Below are 18,796 nucleotides of genomic sequence, written 5' to 3' on the forward strand. Positions count from 1 at the left end.
CAAGCCATGTGCCTCTTGCTGCAAGCCCGGTAAGTGACCCACATTCGAGTATCTAAAGTGCCTCAGGGAAACTCACATTACAGAGACATGCCAGATCTGCAGGGGTTCAGACTGTGCATTCAAAAAGATAGACACGTTCGTCTGAAGGCCTTACTCAAGGAGGCAGCACTCAGACCAGCCTCAGAGCTGAGCTGCTCCGAATCAGCGCTGAGTACTTTGGCTTCCATGCAAAGCGCTCCACCGGCACCGTGCTCTTCCCTGCACCATTCCCCATCTCCAGTGCCAAGGAATAAGCATAAGAAATAGCGTGCCCTCTGGTGCTGAAGCGGGACAAGCAGGGAGTGACTAGCGCATTGAGACCCATGCTGGGCCACTTGTCCTCCCTAGAGCCTCTGTGGGCTCCGGCGACTCTACCTAGACACTGAGTCCAGTCCAGGACCCACCCCCGACTCCCAGGAGCGGTTGTGGGACTTCATGCCTGCAGGCCCCTTCAACTCTGGAGGCTTTCCAGTTGGCAAAGGATCTGATGTCCCTCCCAATCCCACTCACTCCCCAAGGTTCCCTGACAGCCATGGCTGCTGGGGATAGAAGGGATCAAGAGGCGGTGAGCTCCATCGTGGCACCAACCATCATAGAATCACCCAGAGGAAAACCCTCTATGTTCCCATTGCAACAGTCTCTAGTCCGTCATTGGTCACCGGTTCCCTGGCACCACCTGGAGGCAGATGTGGGTATGGCTCCTCCATGGTCTCCAAGGGAAGACACTTTGAGCCATTAGTATCTTATTCCTTACTGCTTCTGTCTTGGAAGGTCACTTCCTGGTGGTAAGCACGTCGGTCAGAAGGGTCTCCGAGATCAAAGCCCTTATGTCAGAACCCCCTTATACAGTGACAAAGGACAAGGTCCAGCTGTGCCCTCATTCAGCCTTTCTGCCAAAGGCGGTGTCACAATTCCATAACAACCAGGACATTATTCTGCCTATCTACTTCCCAAAACCTCACAAGACCACTGAGGAATGTCGGCTCCATACAGTAGACCCTCTATATTGAGAGGAGTAAGCCCTTTGGCAAAGTCTACGCAACTCTTTGTAGCAGTAACGAAAAGTATGTGAGGGCTGCTGGTGTCATCCCAAAAAAATCTCGTCCTGGATAATCGCCTGTATCCAGATTTCCTACAAGCAGGTGAAGGTTCCATCTCCAGCCATTGTGACTGCTCATTCTATGAAAGCTCAGTGCAGGGAACACTGTGTCAGATATGTTCCTTGCACAAATAACAATCCAGGACATCTGCAGATCCGCAACATGGTTGTCAGTTCATACCTTCACATCCCGCTGCGCCATCAGCAGCAGACCCGTCATAATGCCATTTTCAGAAGAGTGATGTTTCAGTCAGTAGGTCCATCAGCTCCAAGCCAACCTCTGAGGGTACTGGTTGTGAGTCACCTAGCATAGAATGGATGTGAGCAAGCACTCAAAGAAAAAGTGGTTGCTAACCTCTTGGAACTATTATTCTTCAAGATGTGTTGCTCATGTCTATTCCATGACCCACCCTCGTACCCCTCTGTTGGAGTTATTGGGAAGAAGAAACTGAGAGGATGCGGAGCTTGCAGCACCCCTTATACCAGGGCATACATGCACGGCTCCGGGGGCGCTAGAGCTGGTCCTATGGGTACCACTAAGGGAAAAATCTCTGGCAACTGTGCACATACAGCTGGCATGAAATGGACATGAGCTACACATCTCAAAGAACAACCGTTACAAAAGGTTAATAACTTTTTTTTTCTTACCTGTAACTGGAGGTTGTTTGTGAAGTATCTGTATTCCACCACCCACCCTCCTTCCCCTCTGCTTCAGATCCTTTCTAATTCATGCTAAGAGGAAGACCTGGACAGGTGTCCATCTAAAGCACCTCTTATTCCCTCAGTATGGAGAATGAGGTGAGCAGCTACACAGGCAGTGACAATACTTGCTGGAAGTCTCGGGTACATGGAGCACCTGTGTTCCACATGTGGCATAAGGATAGGGACCACATATCTCAGAGAATGCTCAGTTACAGGTGAGTAACCTCCATTTCCAGATTTGCTACCTGTGGTGAATTTTTGTGTCCCATTTTTGCCAATATAGACAAACAAGAGGACCAAATTTTTTATTATTAGTTGTTGTTTTTATTACAGTGGCACCTAGGGGCTCTAACTGCAATTTGGGTTCCATTGTGCCTAGACACTGTATAAACGTATAGTACAACGTATATAGTTGTTGCCCTGAAGTGCTTGAAATCTAAACAGCTAAAGACAAACAAAGGGTGGGAAGGGAAATGGAAGCTCAGAGAGGTAAAGCGACTTGCTGAAAATAACACAGCAGAGCTAGGAATAGAACATACGTCTCCTGAGCCCCCAGTTCAGGTCCCAGTCCAGGGAACCACATGGACTATCAGTTAGTTGATCCTCTGAGATCATGGATTTACACCAGCAGAATATTTGGCTCATTCCTTTTTTTCTATAGTTGTGCAAGACCAACACTCATGGAACAGTAAGAAAGAAATAGCTTCAGATCTTTCGGAGGATATGTGACTCTTCACGTTTGATAGTTTGACCGTTTCCCTCAACATTTTAAAATTAATCAAATAGCCAAACAAATATTAAAACCTTGGTGAATATTAAAGTTCCTGTGTGAGACTATGACTTCTGAAATTCCAGAAAGGATTCATAAAGAGTTCTTTGGCTATTTTGTGACTATATTTTAAAATTATCATTCTAATATAGGATCTGGAAACACCTACTTTCAAAGTACAATAGAATGTAAACCACTGTTCCAGAATTCAGAGAGCAAAGTAACAAGTGACATTTCAAAAAAGTAAGTATAATGTATAACACTAGTTATTATTCAGTTCAGTAAAAGTATTGTCTATATTTGAGGGACATATGTATTATTAAATTTGTATCAATGTGTCCTGAGATTTTGGGAAAACTTGAGGACTAAGTAGCTGGAATACAAGCTCTAAAGTCAGAAGTTTGAACATTTTAAAAAACTACTTTAAATAGTTAATTTTTTAATTATTTTAAATAACTTAGAAATTGAAAGCAATGAACTTTGAGAAAACCATTAATGCTTATGCATAAATATCTAAATTATCCAAACTTCCACATTTTCAGTTTTTGCCTGTTACGAGATAAGTCTGATGTTCGTCTACAAAATTCTGCCTCTTCCACATTAAAATCACCATCAGAAAAGAAATTATCTGTACAATATGGAAATACAAGTACTGTAAGTAAAGGTATATTTATAACAGGATTTCTTGCAATGCAGTGAAGGGATTTTTTTGGTGAACTTGTTTGCTATAGTCAACTTGCTCAGTTTTGCCATGTTCAGTTTTCTGTGGCTATTTGAATGACTGGCGTGTCTGTCCACATACATTTTTGTGGAAGCTATCTTAGTTAAAATACCTATATTCATCCATTTTTGGCTTTGTTGTGCCCTTCGCTACAAAAAGAAATAGGACCTGAATTTGACCCATAGTTTCCATTATGCAGTATTTTGGAACTGATTTCAACAAGCCAGTTGGTTTTTTAGGCTTTTATTCAACAAAGCACTTAAGCACATGCTAAACTTTAATCACGTGGATATCCCATTGACTAGTGTAATATCAATTTTATATATCAAATCTTTATTTTTACAGTTTGAAATTCTATCACATTAAGCATAGCTTTGGTTGCATGCTATGGTATATATTAGAGTTTATTACAATATGGAAGTTTGTCTTAAAATTTTGTTATTTTTAATCATGTTTATTTTGTAATCCATACATTTCAGTTCAGCTTCCAAAAAAGAAAACATCCAAATCCTCCACAAAAGTTGAAAAACAGAGAGTTTTTTCCAAACTCAGAAATAATCTCAGGTTCTTCTCAATTCATTGGAAAGGAGAATTTTTTTATTTGCAACAAAGAAAGGAAAAAAGAAATTGATGTCAGGTAATAAAAATAATTTTTATATTCTGTTGTAGATTCTTATCCTTCAAGGTACTGAGGACCTCACAATCTTAGGCCATAGACCAAGCTCTTCTTTCTAACTTACAAGTTTTTATTTTACTAGTTGTAATTAGTTTTTCATGCAAATAGACTTTTTAAAATTATTTTTCAGATACAGATCTTTCCTGGCTGTATTATAAATAATATTCTGATTTCATGGGTTTTGGTATGCAGTATTGTTCACAATTTAATTATTTTGGTTTGCTTCATTTTTATTAGATCTCTTTCAGATGATGAAACCAATGATGTTAAGCCTTTTCTTGGAATATTTGATGGCATTTTCTAAAACATAAACAAGATATATTGTAAGTCCTGAAACATATTACACTCTCATTTCCAGAATGAAAACTTTAAATATAGTTAGAGGATTTTCTTTAATAGCTGTTCATTAATAGCCCCTCTTTGCTACACAGACTAGATAATGAAATTGCTAGCTAATTTATTTACAGAATTCCATGTGTGTTTTATCTTTTTAAAAAATATTAAAATCTTTGTTTATCTAACTTGCTGTTTTTAGGATTGGAATGATAAACGTATTTGACAGTCCCTTATTAAAGGGGATAGTTTTCAAGCTAAGCACTTTTGGTATAAATCATATGTAATTTTACCATAAGAACAAAGATGTTGTTTGTAATATGCATCTGCTCACAGAACACATTTTTGTGTAACTGAAATGTTGTTCATTAACAAACTTCTTACACTATTTGTTTTTATGATGTCTGTTAGGTATCCCATTTAGACTGAATTTTTCATAATGCTGATTATTTCTGAAACAATGAGATTTACAAATAAAAAGAAATAGACTGAATAATTTAATATATTCTGTACTCTATATTTCATTCTAAAGCACTATAAACCTGTAATGTATTTGTCAACATTAAAACATTGTATAGCCTTTTCCATGCAAAATGTCTCAGAATGCACCACAAGACAGTTTTAAAATATGTCCACAAAGAGTGACTGGAAGTAGTATTTGGGTGTTGACATTGCTACTTAAACTTATAAAATGGGCATTTATGCATTTTAAGTCTGATTTGTACATGTTAATATTGGATTTAAACATCCTGTTAAAGCACCAATGCTTGAATATTAGGCTTCCCAAATTAATACAGTTATGGAAATATATAATATTACATAAAAATCTATATTAAGAAAATGTTACAGTTGCACTGTTAAACACTCAAAAGTAAGGAAATACCATTGTTTTGGTTTTATATTTTTGATTTTCTGATCCTTCATCATAATCAGTTTAGAAAGTGTTCGGAGAATAAATCAAAACAGACTATGAATTAGAAAACACTGTCAAGACAAGCAAACAGAAGCTATACAGTTGAAAAACAGAGGCAAAAAACTCCCCATTTTGACAGACTGAGGATTTGATCCTATAATATGTTGAGCACTCTGAGTTGACAACTTCAGTGGGAGTTGATAGTGCTTAACGCCTGACCAAAATGAGCAGGATACATTTTCTAATTTTTTTTCCCCTCTAATAATTTATCTTTCCCTTGCTATTGGCTATTTTGGCCACGTTTGCACATTGAGTGAGATATTTCCATTGAGTTGTCTTCAGATCTTAGTTGTTTGTGGGTTAGAAAGTGCTTTAAATTAGTATTGTCAATTTTAGGTTTATTGTGTAATAAGTATTTTTAGTTTTGATTGTACATGCAACTACAGATTCTGATAGCAAATTATTTTAACTGAACTTTTTAAAAATCATCATTTTATGGAATTATGGTATCCTTCCTTGTTAGGAGACAGCCAACAGTAAGGGAAGGCAAAAAAGCTAAAAACACATATTACATGATAAATCTAAATTGACAGTGCCAATTCAAAGTACTTTCCAACCTACCAAACATTAGAAAAAGATCTATACCTCATAGGAAACATGGTATTCCTTTCCTACAGAAGGTGATGATATAGGTCAATATGAAGAGCTTTTTGGTGAGCTGTGTGCGGTGCAGAACAAGGCCCATATTATTGCTCCTTTGCAAAATCAGATGTGCCTGTATGTACCCCAAAATTGAACACCACCTGAGACTTTATACTTAACCTACATTTGCTAGTTTTATATTGAGAATATTATCTTGAAAATATTATCTTTGAGGTTATTCTCTTTTCCCCTTAAATTAAAGCTTACCCAAGTGTGGGGGGTTAGTAATTATTACTGGAATTTTTACATCTTCAAACTGGTTAATTTTCTGTAGCCAAATTTCAGATACCTCCTGATAGGTTTTCCTCCCCGTATGAATTTTTCATTTCATATGCTGTTCATCAGTAATCTATCCTCCATGTTTTGGGGAATATCATCAGTTTGTTTGTAATTCATGGTCATATTATTTTGATAGAAAAGGCTTTCATTTCCGTTTTGGTGTATAGTCAGAACACATGGTAATAAACTCATTTTGCTACCTTGAAGACGATTGTGACTATTTTTCACCTCAATTATTAAATCACTTCCTGACTTTCTTTCTTTTCATAACAAATCAATACCTTATAAAATACTTAGAAAATAACAAAACTGTGGTATTGTTGTTAATGGTAACAGTATTTCACAGATCTCAAAAGATATGAACCTTTTTTATACTGCAGCGTCCTTTTAGTAATGCTGAATTTAAGGTAGAAAATAGAAGAGCTTGCAGTATTTCATTAGATTGTTTCATTTGACACCGTTCTACTTCATTATTCATTTTGGTTCTGTGACTCTTTAAAGTATAATTTCCTTTCAAAAAAAGAGTTAGGAAATGTTAATACATGCTGAAATGTTCTGAAGTCTCAGGAGAAGGAAAGGTTGTTGTTTTTTTAATATGCTGACATCCATTTTCTGATTGTTCAGCTTTCTGATTTATAAATAGTTTCAATACCTGATCAGATCAAACATAGGATTAGTAGGTCTTCTCAGCAGTATTTCGTTCACGCTAGCGTGTAATAATTCCCTTTTAAAGCAAATAAAGGTAGAAGGAATGGGTTTGTTGCAGTATCAGCAAAACTTAGCCAAGTCTAAGTAAAATTTATCTTACAGTGTACATATCAAATGTGCTGGTAGTCATGAAAAAAACACTGGACTGCTTATAGTAAATACACAAGTCTACTTCAAGAACTTTTAAGACTTACGCACAGTGGCATAAGTGCTGGTTGTGACGGGTTGCCCCCTTTCAAGGTGCCACTTGATGTGCTGAGATACCACTGAGCCCGCCTGTTCTGCGTGCATGGGCCCCCTTTAACCTGTCTTTCTGAGCCAGGCTCTTAAGCCTCCTCTAGCACGCACACAGGCAGGGCCACACTCTGCTGCAGAAAGACAGACACTGAGGTCAGCTCTGGGAAGACTCAGCTTAAGGGACTTGACCCAGCACTCTGGTGCCCACCTCCCCTGGAGTGCAGACCCAAAGGTATTGTGAAATCCACCCCCTCCCTCAATGTGGAGAAAGGTATGCATAGCCTCTTCTGCCCCTTTCCCATTATGATATGTACAAACCGGATTTCAGAATAAACAAAAAACAAGTTTATTAACTAGAAAGAGTAGATGTTAAGTGAATATAAGAGATAGCAAACAGAACAAAGTAGATTACTAAGCAAATAAAACAAAACATGCAAACTGAGCTTGATTCATTAAAGAAACCGGTTACAAAATGTAATTTCTCATTATTGCCACAGGTAAATATTGCCACAGGTAGATTACAGAAAGTCTTGAAAGGCAGCTGCACTGGCCTGCAGTTTGAGACTTCCCGTATTTCCACTCACAGACTAGATACCCTCCCAGCCTGAGTTCAACCTTTCTCCCCTCAGTTCAGTTCTTGCTTCCAGATGTTTTTCAGTGTCTCTTTGGGTGGGGAGGCAGAGGAGAAGCTTGATGATGTCACTCCCCTGCCTTATATAGCTTTTGTGTATGGTGTGAACCCTTTGTCTTCCAGTGGAAAAACACTGGCATTCCCAGGGATGGGTCCAGTACCAGGTGACACAGACCCATGTCTCTGCAGGTCTGTGGCAGTCATTACTCGTATGTTGTCTGGAGCGTCTACAGGAAGACTAAGCTCTTTTGCAGTCCATTGCCTTTGCTAATGGGCCATCGCCCTATCTGGCTTTTCCATTGTTGTATCTGAAGGATTAGTTGTGGGTGACACCCAAGGTAGCACATTTGAAATACAGATACATGGTCAATATTCCAAACTTCAAATACAGAAATGATACAGGCATACAAATTGGATAATCAGATTCAGTAAATCATAACCTTTCCAATGATTTCTTACATGAGCCATCTTGCATAAAGTATATCTCAGTTATGTCATAATCATATCATAAGCATATTTTCATAAAGAATATGGAGTGTAACATCACAGTGGTCACATCCTGAATGATGAATTGGAGCTGCTCAGAGGTCTGAGCTTGCTTTTCAAAAAAATTTCTGTTTTGTTTTCATGAGCTGGCATACTTTGCCTATATGTAATTTGCCATGATATGGCCTCTTCTTTTGAGATCACTGAGCACCATGCTAAATGTACTGCACCTATGAAGTATCCTGTTATATCTTTGTTAAAGTGAATAATTAAGACTCCAGGTCATATTCTGCCTTCACATACACCTCATGTAATCCTATTTAACTGACTGACACAGAAATCACCACGTTAATTCAATAGAAATCTTTTATAGAGTTCTTTGATCTTAAATTATTGCTTATCTTATATCTGGAACTACGGCAGGAGTATTGACAAATGCTATATATTTTTTTTTCTCATACTGCAACCTGGCAAGCATCTGTTTAATTTGAAAATCACTAGTATTATCAACTTGCAATTACATAATGCCTTTTACACACTATTCACTTTAAAATGATCTCACCTACTTGTGAACTGCTGCCACCACTGGGGTGTAATGCAAATAGCTGTTTAACAGAACACAGCAATACTACATAATAGTTTAGGACAGTAACTGAAGAATAATCTTATATTCATTTGATGCTGAGTGTGGATTTTAGATAGGTAAAATATAATTGTTTATTGGAATTAAGCAAGGATATAGAGATTAATACCTTTTCTTACAAAAAGTGCACTGGCATGTTAAGTGTTGATGAATGGACCTTGGTCCTACACCTTATCAAAGGAGACCACCTCCTCCAGCAGCAGTTTCCTCCCACCCCATGGTTGTTATGACACTGATTCAGTAAAAACTAATTAAAACCTAAACATCAATATACATACTGATATAGCCCCATCCCCATGATATCTGAGCATCTGATAAATTAATTTATTCTGACCACACCCTGGGAAGTAGGAAAATATTATCCCCCTTTTGTAGATTTTAACAGTATGGCTTGCACTGTGGGCTAGAGAGCCTATTGCTAAGGAAACCTGATTACAGTATTAGCTCCACGTGGGGGAATCGGACTGCAGTAGAGAGGGGAAGAGTCAGGCTTTTAAGTGATGGCAAAACTTGGGTAAGGAAAGAGCCAGGCAGGAAGCAAGCTCAGAGCAGTAAGGAAAGCTTTCCAGGCAGGGAGTTCTGGAGGGACACTGACTAAGCCGGGAAGAGATGAAGAGACCCAGAGGGGAACTTAAGAGGCTGGGTAGGAAGTGGCCCAGGAAAACTATAGCACAGGTAAAGGAGCAGGCCAGATCTAGCTGTTCAGTACAGGGCCTGGGCTGGAACCTAGAGTAGAGGGTGAAATTGGGTTCCCCTATTGGCCCCAGGGAAGGGGGTATACAAGCCCATCACAAAGGTTACCCAGCCCAGTGGAGGGGGCTGCAGGGTAAGTCCCCAAAACAGGCTAGGAATAGACCCAGTGATGGAGGAAGGATTTTGTTTGTTTTAAAGACATTTTTAGGACTTTTTAGTTTGGACAGTTGTGACTCCGGAAGGTGTTGACTTAAGACAATGACCCAGCTGGAGGACTAAGTCACTGCAAGAGAAATTGCTGGAGCAACCGTTGGCAGGGAGCGCTAGAGAATTGAGCAAGGTGCTGCACCATGCCTGGCCACAAGGAGGCCCATAGCAGTAAGTAAACTCTGTTATACAGATAAAGAGCTGAGGCAAAGGCCAATTAAGCAATCTGCCCAATGTCACAGAGGGAGCCTGTGCAGAGCTAGCAACTGAACCCAGTTCTCCTGCAGCCCAGTCCAGTGACTTAAGTGTGCTAACCTTCCTCTGTAGCCCATTGAAGTCAAAGGAAAGACTCAGCTGACTTTGAGTGCACCTTGGATCAGACCAATACCAACTCACTAGTGGTAATTCCTACAACACTTCCTTTCTAAGTATTGGCCATGCCTCATCATGCTTTGCTTTTGAAATCTGACACAAACAAAACCAACCATAGAATGGCTACATCCTTACTAATGTCACTACATACAACTTTCCTACAGATATTATGGGAGATAATAAAAACACTAATTAAATACAACCGGTGTAATAAGGGCAATTTTACTAAGCTACTAAAAACAAAATATGAGCTTGAAATGCAATTTTTTGTCTATAATTTCATTGAAAGTGAGTATATTCAAGGATTTTGGGGGAGGGATAGCTCAGTGGTTCTAGCATTGGCCTGCTAAATCCAGGGTTGTGAGTTCAATCCCTGAGGGAGCCATTTAGGGATCTGCGGCAAAAATTGGGGATTGGTCCTGCTTTGAGCAGGGGTTGGACAAGATGATCTCCTGAGGTCCCTTCCAATCCTGATAGTCTATGATTCTATGATTTTGATTTATTGCTAGTATAGAAATGTAGCATTAAATGAGTGACTAGGCTTGGATAAAAGGGATAAAACAACTAATTCTCCAAGAATTCAAGAGAATGCTATGGTCATTATTCAGTGGAAGAGTCTATGTAACTCACATTATAACAATACTGCTTCCCATAATGAAGTAGTGAAAGAAAAGTTCAATATGACAAGAAGTCAAATTTTACTATCTTACCAATTTGAGAAGTACATGCTGATACCTGTTTTTCATTTAACTTGAACTTCCATATGTGCCTCCTTGTCCTGTCATATATATTGGTTTCCAAATAAAAACTGAGATTGAAAAGAGCTGCACCTGAATACGAAGAAAACAGAAAAGAAATCTACAGTATGCACTTCGAAAAGCATGATTCTCAAAATCGTTAGTGCGAGAATGTACTGAGGGCTAAATTCACAAAAGTATTTAGGCATTTCTGGTGCATGGGCCTCCTTGGGATTCACAAAACCCCTGCTCAATTGCCCCCAAACACTGTGGGTGCCTAAACTTGCTCTGTGCCTAAGTTTTGCAGTAAAAGTTCCATAGGTGCCTAAGTTCCTGCTTCTGGGTATGTGCACTGCTGCCTTTTCCTAGGCAGCTGGGCATCTATCTCCTGTCTAAGCCTCAGAGTGATCCACAGACTGGAGGGAAGACAGATGCTCTGTCTAACTCACCTGCAGTACCCAATCTGGTAAGTAGGCTCATCAGAGCTCGCCTACTGAATCAGGCATGGTATGCAAACTTGCTCAGAACGGTTGGGTTGGGTTGAGGGAGGGGATCTCCCTCATAACTTTTAGCCCAGTGGTTAGTATACTCACCTGGGAGACCCCTGGTTCAAGTCCCCCCTCTGCCTGAAGGAGGGATAAGGGATTTGATCTGTCACCTCTCGGGTGAATGCCTTAACCACTTGGGCTATGACATATTGTGATTGGGTATCCTTCAGTCTCTTCTGTTGACACTGTTCCACTGTGGATAAATAATGAGTCATTGAGAGACTGACTTTGTATCCGGTGGTTAGAGCTCTCACCTGGGAGATGGGAGACCTAGGATCCATTCCCCCTACTCCACTCCTAAATTCCTTTGTGACTGTAGCCCTCGAGGCTTATACATGCTGCCAATCAGGTGTTTGTATGTATATGCATACAATATAATCTCTGAATGTAGCAGGATGTGCCATTTTAATCGTATACCCGCATCTTGTATTTAGTTTTTAATTATTATTTTGCTTTCAGACTGTTTTAAACATTTTAATGGGTTAAAATTACTTTGTTGTAATTGTAGCAAGTTGCAAATCAGTTGTTAATGTAAGTAGGGGTATTGGTAGTAGGTAGGTAGGGTTGCCATGCATCATGTAAAATCAGTATCTTGGCTTAAACATATGGTGACATGACAACAGGATCCAGTCCAGAGTGGTTTTCTGCATACTACATGTGGCTGACATGTAATGACTTGTACAGTGCAATTCTTTTTGTCAACATTAAATGACACTTTCTGCTCTTACTCAAGGATTTAAAAAAATATTCCTTAGTGTAGGAAAGAAGGCAAAATAAATCCTGTTCAACAGAATAAGGATGCTTTATTTGGATAAATGAAACCGTTTCTTTTATAACTGTGAAACTTCCTATGAAAGGATTAATGTAAATTTCAAAATAAAAAGAAGCTTGTAACTGCAAATGGATATGATATATTTGCTTCTCCCCCACCCTGTTTTGAGGCAAAACCTATTTATGAGGCTTTAAGTGCAAATAATTCCCATGGCTTCAGTGAAGAAACAGCTGCAGAATATAGTCTCATTTGCATATAAATGACATGATTGAAGCTCAGAGAGGAATATTGAAAAATTCACATTGCTACAGTGAAAGCTGATAGTCACACACATTAAAGTCATATTGTCTGATTTTTTTTTTTTTAAACTACTACATGTTGATGTCTGTCTGATCACACTTCCAACAGGATTCAGGCTGTATCAGTTTTACCCACGATAAGATTGTTGAATTTTTAAATGTGAACTTATTAAACTATTACTTTTTAAAATAGGTTAAAAACATTTAGGTCAGCAATCTAAACTGTTTATAAATGGTCTGAATATTCAGCAATCCAAGAGCCCAACTACAAACCATGCACTTTCTTTCTCCAGTACTAAAATCCTGTGATTTTGGGAAAATACTACTTTTAGATAAGATGAAAGAAGTCCTACCAACTACCTCAGCGTTTCACAGGCCAAATTACTAATGGACAGAGTGATACTCATTTTAATACCCCCCAAACAATTTCCTCAGCACATAATTATATCTAGGATATGGTTGTTCTCTCTAAAAATTCCCTCCACACAGGGCCAACAGTTGACCTGGTCAGATGTCAGCCCTAAACAAAAATCCACTGTTTCAAAACTAAAGCTATAAATATTTGACTATACAAGCCATCTTATTCCAGTTGTTCCACAACCCCATCACCAATACATTAAAACAAGTTGCAGAATAATATCTATAATTCTAGGTGGAATATTTTGCATGCTGTTTCATTAACTCTATACAGGATCCATGCCGCCATTGAATAAGTCCCTATCTAGCTGCTGAACAGCCGCCATGGGAGGGAGTTTGCAGCACCTAATGTTGCTTCAACATCAACTCCCACCCAGAGTTTTAGGCACTGAGAAAAGCAAGATTCTGCAGAGAATTTCTGGTCCACTGCTCCACAGCCCTGCCCACAAAACCCTGCAGAGCACCAACTCCACAGAATTCCAGAAGAGCATCCTTGGGAAGCCTGCTGGGATGGGGGGAAGAGGGAACATGATGCAGTCAGCATCTCCCCACTTTCATGCAAGTAGAGAGAGTTGCATCTGAGTATACACCCCTTGTAAAGGAGCTTCTTGGGCCCTTGTTGCAGACATGACAAATCCTACCTAAATTATGCCCCCTAGGGAAAGACCCTACTGAGCCAGAGAATGGGGATTTGGCAGAGAAGATTAAATCCCAGCAGGCGTTCCAAACTAATTTCTGGCTCTTGCTTACAAATACCTTCTTGAGCTGAGGCTATGTCTACACTACGGCCCTTACAACAGTACAGCTGTACTGCTGCAGCTACACCACTGTACGGTCTCCTGTGTAACCACTCTATGCCAGCAGGAGAGACCTGTCCCATCGGCATAATTAAACCACTCCCAATGAAGGGTGATAGCTATGTTGGCAGTAGAGCGTCTGTCTACATAGGTGCTTTTGTCAGTGAAACTTATATCAGTCAGGGGGGTGGTTTTTTCACACGCCTACTGACAAAAGTTTTGCCAACAAAAGTGCTAGTGTAGACAAAGCCTGAGCGTCACTGGAGGAACCCATAGAACTCCAGTCCACAGAGGAGTTAATCAGTTGCAGCTAAGTCTAGTCTGAATGCCTTAGGAAGGGGCTGAGTGCCTTTTAGGGAAGACAGGTGGACGTGTCTACCTGAAAGCTGATACAAGGATGTCTGAAGACATAAGAGCTGCCCTGTTTATATTGTTTGTTTTGGTGTTTAAAAACTGTTGATTTACTTGAAGGAATGTAGTTAGCATTTGGTAGCAGGTCTTATTCAGATTACAAAAAAACTGCCTTATAAATAAACTTGAAATCGTGACAGAGGAATTAACTTTTGTAGTCAAGTTACTATGCCTGGATATACAGTTCTCTTGTCTCACAGCAGCATTCCTGTGTCACGTGTATTACATCTAGAGAGGGTTTTTTCTTCCTACCCTGGGACTTTTGCTGAATGTATGTCCACCAGCATTGACCCTATATCAGCTACATTCCTGTATATGCATTAGCACAGTGGCTGATCCAGCCTCAAGCTAGGTTGTTGGTTCAGTATTGACATGGGTGAAATTTTCAGATGAGCCTAAATGATTTAAGAGCCTAATTCTTACTGAATTTCAGTGGAACTGAGGCCACTAAGTCCCACTGAATGTCAGTGAGTCTTAGCCCTGGTCTACACTAGGAGTTGAGGTTGAATTTAGCAGCGTTAAATCGATTTAACCCTGCACCTGTCCACACGACGAAGCCCTTTTTTCTACTTAAAGGGCTCTTAAAATCAATTTCCTTACTCCACCCCCGACAAGGGGATTAGCGCTGAAATCGGCCTTGCCGGGTCAAATTTGAGGTACTGTGGACACAATTAGACGGTATTGGCCTCCAGGAGCTATCCCAGAGTGCTCCATTGTGACCGCTGTGGACAGCACTCTCAACTCAGATGCACTGGCCAGGTGGACAGGAAAAGGCTCGCGTAACTTTTGAATTTCAATTTTCTGTTTGGCCAGCATGGCAAGCTGCAGGAGAGTGCAGAGCTCATCAGCAGAGGTGACCATGCAGAGCTCATCGGCAGAGGTGACCATGATGGAGTCCCAGAATCGCAAAAGAGCTCCAGCTTGGACCGAACGGGAGGTATGGGATCTGATCACTGTATGGGGAGAGGAATCCGTGCTATCAGAACTCCGTTCCAGTTTTCGAAATGCCAAAACTTTGTCAAAATCTCCCAGGGCATGAAGGACAGAGGCCATAACAGGGACCCGAAGCAGTGCCGCGTGAAACTTAAGTAGCTGAGGCAAGCCTACCAGAAAACTAGAGAGGCAAACGGCCGCTCCAGGTCAGAGCCCCAAACATGCCGCTTCTATGATGAGCTGCATGCCATTTTAGGGGGTTCAGCCGCCACAACCCCAGCCATGTTGTTTGACTCCTTCAATGGAGATGGAGGCAACACAGAATCAGGTTTTGGGGATGAGGATGATGATGATGATGAAGTTGTAGATAGCTCACAGCAAGCAAGCAGAGAAACCGGTTTTCCCGACGGCCAGGAACTGTTTCTCACCCTGGACCTGGAGCCAGTATCCCCCAAACCCACACAAGGCTGCTTCCCAGACCCGTCAGGCAGAGAAGGGATCTCTGGTGAGTGTACCTTTTAAAATAGTATACATGGTTTAAAAGCAAGTATGTTTAATGATTAATTTGCCCTGGCATTCGCGGCTCTCCTGGATGTACTCCCAAAGCATTTGCAAAAGGTTTCTGGGGAGGGCAGCCTTATTCCATCCACCATGGTAGAACACTTTACCACACCAGGCCAGTGGCATGTCCTCGGGAATCATTGTAGAACAAAGCATTGCAGTGTATGTTTGCTGGCATTCAAACAACATCCGTTCTTTATCTCTCTGTGTTATCCTCAGGAGAGTGAGATATCATTCATGGTCACCTGGTTGAAATAGGGTGCTTTTCTTAAGGGGAAATTCAGAGGTCCCCGTTCCTGCTGGGCTGTTTGCCTGTGGCTGAACAGAAATGTTCCCCGCTGTTAGCCATGGGGAGGGGGAAGGGAAGAGGGGCTAACCACATGGTTGGGGGAGGCAAAATGCAACCTTGGAACGAAAGCATATGTGCTGTGTATGTAATGTTAACAGCAAGGTTTACCGTGAAGGAGTGTACCCATTGTTCTATAAAATGTGTCTTTTTAAATACCACTGTCCCTTTTTTTTCTGTACCAGCTGCATGTGTTTCAAGGATCACAGGATCTTCTCCTTCCCAGAGGCTAGTGAAGATTAGAAGGCAAAAAAAACGCACTTGTGATGAAATGTTCTCTGAGCTCATGCTGTCCTCCCACACTGACGAATGCATGGAGGCAGACAATGTCAGAGTGCAGGAAAGCACAAAATGACTGGGAGGAGAGGTGGCTGGCTGAGGAGAGTAAGTGGCGGTCTGAAGAGAGGGCTGAAGCTGAAAGGTGGCGGCAGCGTGATGAGAGGAGGCAGGATTCAATGCTGAGGCTGCTGGAGGATCAAACTAGTACGCTCCAGTGTATGGCTGAGCTGCAGGAAAGGCAGCAGGAGCACAGACCACCGCTACAGCCCCTGTGTAACCAACCGCCCTCCTCCCAAAGTTCCATAGCCTCCTCACCCAGACGCCCAAGAATGTGGTGGGGGGGGGCCTCCGGCTACCCAGCCACTCCACCCTGGAGGATTGCCCAAAAAACAGAAGGCTGGCATTCAATAAGTTTTAAAGTTGTAAACTTTTAAAGTGCTGTGTGGCCTTGTCCTTCCCTCCTCCACCACCCCTCCCAGGCTACCTTGGCAGTTACCCCCCTATTTGTGTGATGAATTAATGAAGAATGCATGAATGTGAAGCAACAATGACTTTATTGCCTCTGCAAGCAGTGATTGAAGGGAGGAGGGGAGGGTGGTTAGCTTACAGGGAAGTAGAGTGAACCAAGGGGCAGGGGGTTTCATCAAGGAGAAACAAACAGAACTTTCACACCGTAGTCTAGCCAGTCATGAAGCTGGTTTTCAAAGCTTCTCTGATGCGCAGTGCGCCCTTCTGTGCTCTTCTAACTGCCCTGGTATCTGGATACGCGTAACCAGCGGCCAGGCGATTTGCCTCAATCTCCCACCCCACCATAAACGTCTCCCCCTGACTCTCACAGATATTGTGGAGCACACAGCAAGCAGTAATAACAGTGGGAATATTGGTTTCGCTGAGGTCTAACCAAGTCAGTAAACTGCGCCAGCGCACCTTTAAACGTCCAGATGCACATTCTACCACCATTCTGCACTTCCTCAGCCTGTAGTTGAACAGCTCCTGAATACTGTCCAGGCTGCCTGTGTACCGCTTCATGAGCTATGGCATTAAGGGGTAGGCTGGGTCCCCAAGGATAACTACAGGCATTTCAACATCCCCAATGGTTATTTTCTGGTCTGGGAAGAAAGTCCCTTCCTGTAGCTTTTGAAACAGAGCAGAGTTCATGAAGATGTGAGCATCATGTACCTTTCCTGGCCATCCCACGTTGATGTTGGGAAATGTCCCTTGTGATCCACCAGAGCTTGCAGTACAATTGAAAAGTACCCTTTGCAGTTTATGTACTCCCCGGTTTGGTGCTCCGGTGCCAAGACAGGGGTATGGGTTCTGTCTATCACACCACCACAGTTAGGGAATCCCATTGCAGCAAAGCCATCCACTATGCCCTGCACATTTCCCAGGGTCACTACCCTTGATATCAGCAGATCTTTGATTACGTTGGCTACTTGCATCACAGCAGCCCCCACAGTAGATTTGCCCACTCCAAATTGATTCCCAGCTGACCGGTAGCTGTCTAGCGTTGCAAGCTTACACAGGGCTCTTGCCACTCACTTCTCAACTGTGAGGGCTGCTCTCATCTTGGTATTCATGCGCTTCAGGGCAGGGGAAAGCAAGTCTCAAAGTTCCATGAAAGTACCCTTACACATGCGAAAGTTTCGCAGCCACTGGGAATCGTCCCAGACCCGCAACACTATGCGGTCCCACCAGTCTGTGCTTGTTTCCCGGGCCCAGAATCGGCATTCCATGGCATGAACCTGCCCCATTAGCACCATGATGCCCCCATTGCCAGGGTCCGTGCTTTGAGAGAAGTCTGTATCCATGTCCTCATCACTCTCGTCACCGCACTGACGTCGCCTACTCGCCTGGTTTCGCTTTGCCAGGTTCTGGTGCTGCATATACTGCTGGATAATGCACGTGGTGTTTAATGTGCTCCTAATTGCCAAAGTGATCTGAACTGGCTCCATGCTTGCCGTGGTATGGCATCTGCACAGAAAAAAGACACAGAACAATTGTCTGCTGTTGCTCTGACAGAGGGAGGGGCGACTGACGACATGGCTTACAGGGTTGGCTTACAGGGAATTAAAATCAAAGGGGGTGGCTTTACATCAAGGAGAAACAAAAACAATTGTCACACAGAATGGCCCCCTCAAGGATTGAATTCAAAACCCTGGGTTTAGCAGGCCAATGCTCAACCCACTAAGCTATCCCTCCCTCTGGTATTTCAGGCAGAACTTCATGGAGGGAGGGAGAGAGGGAGGCAGGGGGGGAGCAAATGAATACAAAACAAATCTGGTCTATTTCTTGTTTTGATCTACTCCATCTATCTTTTACATCTTTGGCTGGCAGCAGACAGTGCAGAAGGACTGCATCCACATCTCCTGGCTGCTCAGCAGAAGATGGTACAATAGGACTGCCTGCAGGACTAAAGAGAATGACCTGGTCGACTCACTCCTAATTTAGTCCCTGCACCCGTATCTGCCCAGGCGCTCCTGACC

At 41.8% G+C, this 18,796-nt stretch overlaps 1 protein-coding gene across 1 annotated transcript in view; it reads left to right on the plus strand.

Moving 5' to 3' along the window:
* The window catches only part of HFM1 (helicase for meiosis 1), a 123,417-nt gene extending 108,187 nt beyond the window's left edge, over positions 1 to 15,230 (plus strand). Inside the window, exons 35-39 of the mRNA XM_073358226.1 lie at positions 2,762 to 2,852; positions 3,152 to 3,263; positions 3,810 to 3,967; positions 4,244 to 4,329; positions 15,005 to 15,230. Coding sequence (XP_073214327.1) covers positions 2,762 to 2,852; positions 3,152 to 3,263; positions 3,810 to 3,967; positions 4,244 to 4,310 — 428 coding nt within the window. The 3' untranslated portion in view covers positions 4,311 to 4,329; positions 15,005 to 15,230. The remainder of the gene's footprint in view (positions 1 to 2,761; positions 2,853 to 3,151; positions 3,264 to 3,809; positions 3,968 to 4,243; positions 4,330 to 15,004) is intronic.
* Positions 15,231 to 18,796: the final 3,566 nt, after the last annotated feature.

The sequence above is a fragment of the Lepidochelys kempii genome, chromosome 8 (assembly GCF_965140265.1).
Source record: "Lepidochelys kempii isolate rLepKem1 chromosome 8, rLepKem1.hap2, whole genome shotgun sequence".
Taxonomy (NCBI): domain Eukaryota; kingdom Metazoa; phylum Chordata; order Testudines; family Cheloniidae; genus Lepidochelys; species Lepidochelys kempii.